A 10,893-nucleotide genomic window follows, 5' to 3' on the forward strand; every position below is an offset into this window, starting at 1 on the left:
TGCCTGAGACTTACAAATTTAATTTGTATAACTAGCCCTGGCTCTTTCCCCCTTTTAGGAATCTGATTCTTCTTCCTCCTCTTCTTCCTCTTCTGTCACATGGCTCCTTGTACTCAACTCCAGTGCAGTTTGGTTGATTGATGCTTCATTGTCTACATGCACCAACATCTGCATTAGCCAAGGACATTATAGATTAGTAGGAAGTGTACTGGCCTCAAAAAAGCAAATCTCTAAAACTGTTTTAAAATCAAATCTCAACTGCATATTCATCCCCAATATTTATGACTAAGAGGTATGGCCACTTTCCTGTTTCTCCAAATTCTACCTCCACCCACACTGCCAAAATGGGGGAAGAGTAAATGCCCCAGATTTACTAGAATGTGACCTGATTTACAAACATGGTTCTTGTAAAAAGCTCCAAATAAGAATTGTGCTGACTTTGTAATGATTTTAAGTGGCTTAACATACTCAGAGACAGTGAATTCAGAAGCATGATTTTACTGACCGACTTAAAGGCATTTGGTAAGAAAAGGATATGATGAGGATTAGAACTCATCTTTTAGCACTGTAATGGTAGCTGAAACCACATTCTATTTTCTAATCCCAAGGTTACTTATTCACAAAGCAGCAAGTTTTGAACATGACACATCCCCGCAAAGATCTCCACACTCTGAGATCATCTGATCTGAATAACTAGAGAAAATGGATAACTAGGAGGTAAGGGCAATATATTAGTAACTTCTTAATAAATTAATCAAAGTGTAACCAGCTGGTGGAGAGGTGGGCTGTTCCCTGCCTAAAAGTAGCCAGTTTATTAAACTGAAAAATTCTTATCAGCATTTCCCAGAGTCCTTTGGGCTCAGTAATGTGATTTATAACAAGTTTTGACCATCCAAGCAGCATGGAAGCAGAGTGGACTTTGCATTCTCTACCTAGGCCAGAACTTAAGCTTACGTCGTGTGACTGTTCAGGTGCAGGCTGAGAAGACAGCATCTCATCCCCTCTTCTAGAACTAATCACTGATTGGAGGGCCAATTCTTCAACCTAGAAAAGAAGGGTTGAGGACACTTTCTTTACTATTTCACTGAGGTACTGATGTGGGTAAATTGCTGGGCATGCTGTAAAAGGGTGTCATCGTGAGAGGGAGTTAAAACTGTAATCTCTGTGGTGATCTGGGTGGGAGTGGGGTGTTCAACTTGTCTCTTCCTCTTAAGCAGATGAACAAAGACTCCAGTCCTTCTCCTAGGATGTACAGGTGTTCCATTTGAACCACAGCTTCCACTCCCCCAGACCCAGTAGCTTAGGGAGGAAATAAGCATGCCATTAAAAAAGCCAGGTGTTGCCTTCTGACTCCACAGAATGCCACATTCCCTAGGCCTGAGCTTGTCTACTAAGTAATGAGAAAGTGACGGTAGGAAGAACAGAAAATGGAGGTGTTTCCTGAAGCATAAGAGAAAGTGGGCCCTTGTTGGAGGTGGTCAACGCACACTCATTACGTACTTGTAGGGGTAGTGTGGCAATATAGGGACATAAACAAGTTCCTATATTCTTCGCAAAGGGCTTTCATGATCTTCATTTCATTTGGATTTACAGATCCTGAAGAAGGATGCTGAGCAAGAATTACCACGATCATATTACAGGGCTGAATTACACACGGGCCTGGGAGGAAGTGGCCCAGGTGGGCCTAAATCCCGACTCCTTATCAAGGCCATGGAGTCAGTAACATGTCTGAGAAGCGCTACTGGAAACTCTAGGCTTTGTGACAAATCTCTTCTCCCAGGGCCTCAGTGTCTTCCTTCGCACCACGGGAGGATCTGACAGTCCCTTCCAGCTTTGCAATACGAAAGCCGTTGCAAGCGTCAATACAAGCGAGTAAACAGTAGCTCAGAAGGGGGGTCAGCAGGAAGAGATCGGTGGGCAGGGAGGGTCCAGGCATGCAGTCTGCGGGCTACCAGCACTTACGGAGGCAAAGGGATGAGACTGTACTTGCCAAACACAGATTCCTGGGCCTTAGCCTAGATCTGCAGGATCAAGATTCTGAGAAGGCTGGGGCCTAACAATCACAAAGCAAGCACCACAGCTGCTTCAGATACACGAGTTAGTTTGTACACACTAGATCCGCGCCACGATGGCCAGATAAGGAAGGGGAGAGCCGGCGGCAGCAGCTGGGCGCCGCAGAGGGCTGGGTTCGGGGGAGACGGTTGCGCGGGCGGAATGGAGGTGCGGGTATGGGGCGCGGGATCACCTTGAGGCGGTTCAGCTGGTCGTGCAGGGCCGCCTTCAACCGCAGCAGTGTCTCCTCCTCTTTGCGCAGCTCCTGAAGCCGGCTCAGCATCCTCCCTCGTCACTTGCCGCCCTCCGCTCGGCTGTCTGCCCGGCGCTGGGTGATGACGCTATCGCCGCCTACCCCCGGAAACCGAGGATCGGGGCGGGGCGGGCGAGAGGGGAGGGGGGCATTTCTTTCCGGCGCCCGCGCTGGCCTCGCGATTTCGCAGGCGACGAACCGCGCGAAGGGCACCAAGCTTTCCAAATGTCTAGACCCGTAAGCAGTGATCAGAATTCCTAAAGCATAGGACATTGGAGCGGTGAAGAACCGGGAGATAAATCTTTAGCCCAATAGCCCGTTTCCTCACAATAAAAATGACTCAGGAATGCAGTTACCGATGTGGTTAACTCCATGAAAACTGCAGATGCATTTGAAGGCGGGGAGTAAAACCACCGGCATCTAATACAAAGCTGTGGCACACGAACCCTACCGTGTTCAAAGATCTTCTGCAGGCAAAGATTCCCAGTAGACTTGGGAGGCTGGGCAAACTGCAACTAAAGAGAATGAAGACAAAGCAGTGCTGACAAACTTGCAATGGGAAATCGTGCTTTTTGCTTAAGAACTGAGATTTGGCTCTGTAAATGGGATAGTTCACTCCTGCCGTAACCTTCAAGGAGACTGCCAATCTGCGGCTACTTTAATAATCACAAGACCCTGACAGAATAAAAGCAGGGGGTAGTTTTAGGGTTAAGATTTGCATGGACAGCAGTTTAAAACCTTTAGGGGGGGAACCCTAAAGCAGTTTGGGGGACATTTCATTGGCATTTCTCTTTATCATCGTTGGTTAAATATTTCCCTGCTAATAAAACTTTAAGACATGCCTGCAGTTCCAAAAAATGCCTTTGACACTTCTTCAAACTATGGGTGAAAGTACTGAAGAGGGTGGCAAGCATTTCCTCAAACTATTCTATCCTAGTGGGTTAAAAATTTCTTCCCATAGTACCTCATAAATTGTATCCTACAATTGTGCCCTCTTGTGGTTAAAGTTAATCCATTTTCCATTTTTTTTTTCCTTTTTGTCTTTTTTCGTGTCCGGCAACAGATAGCAACCATCAGTGTCGCGCCTGTACCAGACCGGGACCGGCAATGGGATCGCAACCCTCGGTGCTGCGCCCGCACCTCGCTCAACCAGTGAGCGGGAACTGGGCTGTATGTGGGATCCAAACCCTCGGCGGGAGCGCCGCCGTGCTCCCAAGTGGCGCACTGTAGCAGTGCGCCACCGGGCCGGCCCCCCATTTTCCATTTTTTTTGGACTAAATTTGAACAGCTTCTGTATATTTGAGGCGAATCTTTTAACCATCTATTTTCAAGACATTTATGAAATGGATCTTATCAGGAATTTTTGAGAATCTCCCTTCCATTCAACTGCATGGAATTAGGTTAACTTCAAGGTTCCATTTTATACCTGATAACAAAATAGAACAAATTAAAGGCTGGAATTTTGGAGAACAAAGCATTACTTTAAAAAATTTTACCCAACATTCACAAACACCAAATAAGCCATGTTTTTTCACTGCCTCTTTCATCAGGTCTTTATTCAAAATAAGCTGTCCAAAATAATTTGACTTTTACGAAATAAATTTAAGCAGCAGGCTTCTTTTCTTCTGTGGCTGGTTTCTTTTCTGTTGGCTTCTTTTCAGCTGCTGGCTTCTTTTCAGCCGCTGGTTTCTTGGTAGCTGCAGCCTTTTTCCCCAAAGGCTTCTTCTGCTTTTTAACACCAACAGCCTTCTTCCCTTTCTTCCCCACCACAGGCTTCTTGCCTGCAACCCCCTTCTCATCTGATTTGGCCTCTAGTGCTGCTGCTGCCGCCTTATCCATCCGGAGTTTGTGCTGCAACAAGTTAGGTAGAAAATTTAAGAATCAAATCTTTCCAATAACTTAACATAGAGGTAGAAAGAAAAAAAAGAAAAACACTTACATTCCTGGCCTGGCGAAGAATGGTGTTCCGGCGCATGGTCTTTGCATATGGGTTTAGCTTCAACATGATTCTCAGGTTTTTCAGTGGATTCTTCTTCAGGACCCTGCGATGAATCTTCTTGCTATAATAAGGTAGGCATTATGTCAACATTTTACACATTATACACGTTTTTGAAATAGCCAATAGTATAAGGTTGGGGCAAGAATTAGACCATAAATAGAATAACTTTACCGTGGTGCTCGGAGGGCTCTTTGGATCTCTGGGCTTTTCAAAATTCTGCTAAGGTCTGTATTCATCATCTTGTGCATGGGAAGGCTGAAGGAAAAAGATTGACAATGGATGTCTAAATTCCTATTTCTCATGTAATGGACTATAAACTTCAACAGAAGCTTTATTTTTAGCCATTTAAGCTCCCCAGAATTCAATGGAAATTTTCACCACACTATCACTTCTCATAGACATGGACCAAATGAGAGAGCGAGCATTTCACCATTTCATTGTATTATGTCTGCACATAAGTGGAAAATGACAACAAAATATAACCCATTATTTAGAAAATATGCAAATCAATTCTGAATGTAAATGTCTACAGCATAAATATCCATAATCAGTGTATGAATACAAAAAACACTCACTTATAGTTACTCTTCAGAGAAGCAGCTTTACGCCAAGTGCCATACAATTCATCTAACTTCCGGAAAGCACTTTCAGTCCAAATGCAGAAACGTCCCACATGCCCACCAGGTGCAAGTTTCAAAATGTTCAGTTTGCTTACATTAAGCAGAGTAATTCCTGTTAAAGGGAAAGCATTAGGATGCCTGTATTTCGACAGAAGAAACTGAAAAATCTCTATGGATTATATGCACTACATAAGGTGCCTGAGAACTACCTCATTAATTACGAAGTTTTAATCACTGATGGTCTTCCTCATTTAGCCAAGAATCAGAACTTCCACAAAAATCATGTGTTTCAGAAACACGGACCATAAAGTGGAATCTCATCATAATAAAAGCTGAGTAAACTTGTGTGGTATAGGTAATCAAAACATGTAAGTAGTACAAGAATTACCAGGGATGTTTCTGAAGGCCTTGATGATACCATTGTCCTCATTATAGATGATGCAGGGCCCCCTGCGCTGGATACGACGACGGTTTCTCATTTTGCCCTTGCCAGCTCTCATTCGCTGAGAGGCATAGACCTACAAAGTGAGCAGTTTTAGTATTCTGATTAAGATCTGATCTTTGCAATAGATCTCCATGGTTAAAAAAAAATTTCCATGTTACAGATGATGAAATCGAGGCACAAATTAACTTGCCCAACGTTATATACATAGCCATAAATGGCAGCCAGGATTCAAACTGAAGCAATCTGGCCCCAAAGTCCTCGTGCCCTCATACACTAAGGCTTAACTATACCTTCCTTCATACTTATCTTTTGAAATTTAAAATATGACAACAAATTTGTGTGGATCAAGGACTACCAAACTATAAATGGGCTCATTAAACATACCTTTTTGATATCATTCCATGCCTTAAGTTTCTTAAGAAGCAAAACAGCCTCCTTAGTTTTCTTGTAGCCTTCAACTTTATCTTCGACCACCAAAGGAAGTTCAGGAACTTCCTCAATACGATGACCTGACAAAGCCAATTCAATACTTATCTGGTTACCCTGAACCCTTTCAAAAATTAAGAAACAGCTTATATTAGCCACAAAAGCGAAATGGTATACAATTTGCCAAATCAGAATTTCCACAAATATCATGTGTTTCAGAGACACGGACCAATGAAGTGGAATCTCATCATTTTGACAATAAAATAAAAATGCAGGGCCGGCCCGGTGGCGCACTGCTACAGTGCGCCGCTTGAGAGCGTGGCGGCACTCCTGCTGAGAGTTCGGATCCCACATACAGACCGGTTCCCGCTCACTGGCTGAGCGAGGTGCGGGTACGACACTGAGGGTTGCGATCCCGTGGCCGGTCCTGGTCCGGTACGGGCACGACACTGAGGGTTGCGATCCGTTGCCGGACACGAAAAAAGACAAAAAGGAAAAAAATAAAAATAAAAAAATGCAACCAAGGTCAAGGGTTCATTTCGGTTCATTAAGATGTCTTACCAGCCAGCCACCCAAAATAAGTGAATAAACTCTCATGCTCCCCAGTGCATTTTTATGTAGAAAATTTTCTAATTATACACTAAATCACTATTTGAATAATAGTTTCCCAATTACAGTTAGTATTCATCGATAACTGACTTGTTAGACTAAAGTAGAACTAATATTTAGTAAAGGAAAATTTAGACAGATACTCTGGGATAAACAGAATGTACATGGGCAATTATAACAAAACAGAAAGGTTCAGGTTTAAGAAAAAAGAAGTGTTTTGTATCACTCTTAACATACAAAATATTACAAACCTTTAGACATCACCAGCGCTGGTAAGGCCGAAGCAGCCAGGGCAGAGCAGATGGCATACCGCTTTTGGGTTGTGTTCACTCTACGGTGCCAACGGCGCCAGGTTTTGGTTGGAGCAAACATGCGGCCTCCACGGCACATCTATTTTCTGTTAAGAATCACAATTCTCATATTTTAGGAATAAAAAAAGGTGATGTCTTGCTCAGTAACAATTTTCGTCAACCTTCTGTACCAGCTTACTGACAGCAGGCAACTGTCGCTGAAAACAGAGTAAGACGCAAATTACGACATCATTGCAAGCAAAACTTCCCCCCATGTGAAATCCTTTCTCTTTAAACATGTTCCCCATTCCAAATCTGCTTAGAGCAATGTTTATCTGGGATACTATTAGTATTTTGGACATAAATATTTTCAAACTATATTAATATGAATAACCCAGGTCATCTGCTAAATTCCATGACAGCTGACCAGTGTAGGTAGCAAAACAAAGGATACATTTCCAAAAGCACCCTGGCCAGAACGATGAGTCCCACCACCTCGAACTCTGGGAATTCGAGCCACAGCTCTACCAGTACCCCAAGACTCAGCACTGGTCTGATGACCTAAAATTTGAGGGAAAAATAAGTTTTAGCTACCCGATCATACCAATTTATAACTATTATGCATAGTAGCAAGCAGCATCAGAACATCCAGGAAAATCACGTGGTTCAGAAACACGGACCAATGATGTGGAATTTCATCACTACTGTAAAGCAGCCCCTAAAATCTCAACCCATGGAAGATATTAAACCCATGTATCGCCGCACAGCCCAGCTCCCTGACAGAAATAGACGCTTTTGGTCCTCTTCTCCTTCTCGTTGCCTTCTCTACTGCAGATTTTATGCCCAGAACCCCAGATCCTTCCCTACCGGCCCTAGGATCAGAGGAAAGTCCAGCTGAGAGGACGTCCACTCACCATGGCGGGGAGAGGAGAAAGCCACACTCCTCTCAACCCGGCGGCTTCCAGAGGAAAAGGAAGGTCTCGCCACTTCCGCTCTGTATGTAACCTTCAACTTGTACCCGCCCCCACCCTCAAAATCAATACAGAGACACAACATATCTCTCTACTAAACTATAAAAATTAAAACACCGTACTGTTTCTTTATGTGTGTCAAATTACGATACGTATTGTCTTCCAAAGCTAATAATAGTTCTTAGAAAGAAGGGACTCCTTTTCGCGGAATGATCCGTAAGGGGGCGTGAAAATTCTCGCGAGACGAAGTATTTTTCCCTCAAACGCTTAGTCTAGGTTTTTTTCTGACGGGAATGGAAGACTGTTGGGACAGGAACTATCACTGGGTGCTCTAAAACAAGTTTTAACTTTGCGGACAAACCGGACTTATTGCGTGTAAAAGTAGTTCCGGCGGGGCGGGGTCATGACCCCTGACGTCGACGGTCGAGCGCGTAGTTCAGTTTGGCGGTTTCGGACCTGCACTCAGATTGAGGCGGGATGTGGGAGCGAATGAACCGAGCGGCTGAGGAGTTTTACTCTCGCCTCCTGCAGTGAGTCGTAGTGTCTATTGTGCCTGGGGTCTGGGGACAGCACATCTCCCCCTGGGTATCGGGATTCCCGCTCCGAGTCTTTTGCCACACCTTGGGGATTAGCGCTTTGCCAGCTTTCCTGGGGTCCAGCAGTTGGGGAGAGGCCGGCTCTCTGCTCTGTTGTGGGGTTGGCCCGTTGAGGGCTTGCTTGTTGTCTGTTAGGAGAAAACATCTGTACGTTATCAAATGAGGTGGAAGGTGACCAGTGTTCTAAATGGCGGTTTAATCAATCTGCGGATGCACACGCTTGTGAAAAGTAGAGGCGCCTCCCAGGATATGGAAAACTAGATATTGGCATCCTTCACCTGTTTAAAGTCCTCTGACCCCTAAAAGTGAAATGTATTGTTGTAGCTTATTCAAGACAGTTACCATATTAGATACAATTGTAACTGTAACGGATAGTGTGTTGGCTTTAAACAACTATTTCACTGTGCTGCAAGAATTCATTTTATTTTTATAATGCGGTGCTACTCCCCATCCTACGTAAAAAACCTAATTCAGTGGTTCTCAACTTTGAGCGTGATCAGAATCACCTGGAATGTTGTAAAAACACAGATTGCTGGGCCCCAGGATTTCTGATCTAGTAAGCCTGGGATGTGGCCAAAGAATTTGTCTTTCTAACAAATTCCAGATGAGACAGGTGGCTGCTGGCTGGGTATCACACTGTGAGNTCCATATAGGGATGGCTGGTTTGCTCACTGGCTGAGCGTGCTGCTGACAACACCAAGCCAACGGTTAAGATCCCCTTACCGGTCATCTTTAAAAAAAAAAAAAATTTTTTTTTTTCATGTAAAAAACACTGTCTGACATTAGTTAGCTTTGAGCAAATCCTAACTGAGTTCTTAGATGGTGAGTTCTGGCTTCTTTTCCTTTGGTTTTATAGTCGTCCCTCCATAACACAGCTGCTCTTCATGAGGGCGCTATTGCCCAGGATTCTAAGAGTTACATAGGATAATAAAAACAGATGAAGAAACATCAACAGGACAATATACAGTATGCTCAATAGAAAAAAGTGTTTTGTATCACTCTTAACATACAAAATATTACAAACCTTTAGACATCACCAGCGCTGGTAAGGCCGAAGCAGCCAGGGCAGAGCAGATGGCATACCGCTTTTGGGTTGTGTTCACTCTACGGTGCCAACGGCGCCAGGTTTTGGTTGGAGCAAACATGCGGCCTCCACGGCACATCTATTTTCTGTTAAGAATCACAATTCTCATATTTTAGGAATAAAAAAAGGTGATGTCTTGCTCAGTAACAATTTTCGTCAACCTTCTGTACCAGCTTACTGACAGCAGGCAACTGTCGCTGAAAACAGAGTAAGACGCAAATTACGACATCATTGCAAGCAAAACTTCCCCCCATGTGAAATCCTTTCTCTTTAAACATGTTCCCCATTCCAAATCTGCTTAGAGCAATGTTTATCTGGGATACTATTAGTATTTTGGACATAAATATTTTCAAACTATATTAATATGAATAACCCAGGTCATCTGCTAAATTCCATGACAGCTGACCAGTGTAGGTAGCAAAACAAAGGATACATTTCCAAAAGCACCCTGGCCAGAACGATGAGTCCCACCACCTCGAACTCTGGGAATTCGAGCCACAGCTCTACCAGTACCCCAAGACTCAGCACTGGTCTGATGACCTAAAATTTGAGGGAAAAATAAGTTTTAGCTACCCGATCATACCAATTTATAACTATTATGCATAGTAGCAAGCAGCATCAGAACATCCAGGAAAATCACGTGGTTCAGAAACACGGACCAATGATGTGGAATTTCATCACTACTGTAAAGCAGCCCCTAAAATCTCAACCCATGGAAGATATTAAACCCATACCTGCTAATTCACTGACAGCATAGGGCTGTCTGTTGTTTTTGCGCAAGTTGGTGTGAACAAAGTTGACAATATCTGGTCGAATGGGAGCCTTGAACACAGCTGGCAAAGTGACATTTTTGCCAGATGACTCCCCCTTTTCGGAGTACACTGATATCAGTGGACGAGCACACGCCATGGCGGGGAGAGGAGAAAGCCACACTCCTCTCAACCCGGCGGCTTCCACAGGAAAAGCCTGTTAGGTTTAAGTTATAAATTTTCCACCATTACAAATGTTTTGGTAAATACTTTGTCACCAAACTTGTTACATATTTGGGATTCTTTCCTTCAAATAGAATTTTATGAAGTCAAAGGATATGGACATTTTTAAGGCTGAAATATAATTTTCCCTCAAGGATGCATATTCAGAGACTGAAACACTCATACCTAAATGATCATAATGCATCGTATGCTCTCTATTGGCTACATTTGAATGCAGCTAGCCATCTGTGACAGGAAATGAGGATTAGATTTCTAGCCATTATGATAGGAAGAGAAAGCCTCTTCAGTGAACTGTCCCTGTTTCTCCAAAATGAAAAGTCTTAGAAGATGCCCAGGACAAAATGGCTCAGAAATACTACAGGTAGGATTGAATATATTTTTATCAGTTCTCACAGCTCAAAAGTGCTCTGTCCTCCAGCACATCACAAAGAAAACAGCCTATGCTCTGGGCTTGTCTTTATACTCTCCTATCCCCCCACCCCTCTCTCTTTTAACAATAAATTATTATAACAGCACATTGTGGAACTTCTAATAGCCGTAGAACCTTGAAGGTATG

General features: G+C 43.6%; 2 protein-coding genes across 2 annotated transcripts; both read right to left on the minus strand.

The window, feature by feature from the left end:
- Positions 1 to 2,366, minus strand: SNAPC5 (small nuclear RNA activating complex, polypeptide 5, 19kDa). The gene is made up of 3 exons (XM_008579704.1): positions 2,246 to 2,366; positions 955 to 1,044; positions 1 to 168 (listed from the first exon to the last, which is right to left on the minus strand). The coding sequence occupies exons 1-3, from the start codon at positions 2,333 to 2,335 to the stop codon at positions 55 to 57; spliced, it is 294 nt and encodes a 97-aa protein (XP_008577926.1). The 5' UTR covers positions 2,336 to 2,366; the 3' UTR covers positions 1 to 54.
- Positions 2,367 to 3,831: 1,465 nt separating this feature from the next.
- On the minus strand, positions 3,832 to 10,304 carry RPL4 (ribosomal protein L4). Its single transcript, XM_008579705.1, has 9 exons — positions 10,080 to 10,304; positions 9,779 to 9,885; positions 9,286 to 9,424; positions 5,754 to 5,878; positions 5,313 to 5,442; positions 4,880 to 5,036; positions 4,476 to 4,559; positions 4,245 to 4,365; positions 3,832 to 4,156 (listed from the first exon to the last, which is right to left on the minus strand). The coding sequence occupies exons 1-9, from the start codon at positions 10,252 to 10,254 to the stop codon at positions 3,908 to 3,910; spliced, it is 1,287 nt and encodes a 428-aa protein (XP_008577927.1). The 5' UTR covers positions 10,255 to 10,304; the 3' UTR covers positions 3,832 to 3,907.
- Between the last annotated feature and the right edge of the window lie 589 nt (positions 10,305 to 10,893).

The sequence above is a fragment of the Galeopterus variegatus genome, unplaced genomic scaffold (assembly GCF_000696425.1).
Source record: "Galeopterus variegatus unplaced genomic scaffold, G_variegatus-3.0.2 Scaffold1946, whole genome shotgun sequence".
Taxonomy (NCBI): Eukaryota; Metazoa; Chordata; class Mammalia; order Dermoptera; family Cynocephalidae; genus Galeopterus; species Galeopterus variegatus.

Coding starts and splice junctions, on each gene's coding strand:
- SNAPC5 (XM_008579704.1), bottom strand. CDS start 2,335: ATGCTGAGCCGGCTTCAGGAGCTGCGCAAAGAGGAGGAGACACTGCTG. Junction 1,045..2,245: donor ACCAGCTGAACCGCCTCAAG/GTGATCCCGCGC, acceptor CTTCTTTTCTAG/GTTGAAGAATTGGCCCTCCA. Junction 169..954: donor CACCTGAACAGTCACACGAC/GTAAGCTTAAGT, acceptor TGGCTAATGCAG/ATGTTGGTGCATGTAGACAA.
- RPL4 (XM_008579705.1), bottom strand. CDS start 10,254: ATGGCGTGTGCTCGTCCACTGATATCAGTGTACTCCGAAAAGGGGGAG. Junction 9,425..9,778: donor GCCAGGGTGCTTTTGGAAAT/GTATCCTTTGTT, acceptor AACAGAAAATAG/ATGTGCCGTGGAGGCCGCAT. Junction 5,037..5,312: donor GGCCTTCAGAAACATCCCTG/GTAATTCTTGTA, acceptor TCCCTTTAACAG/GAATTACTCTGCTTAATGTA.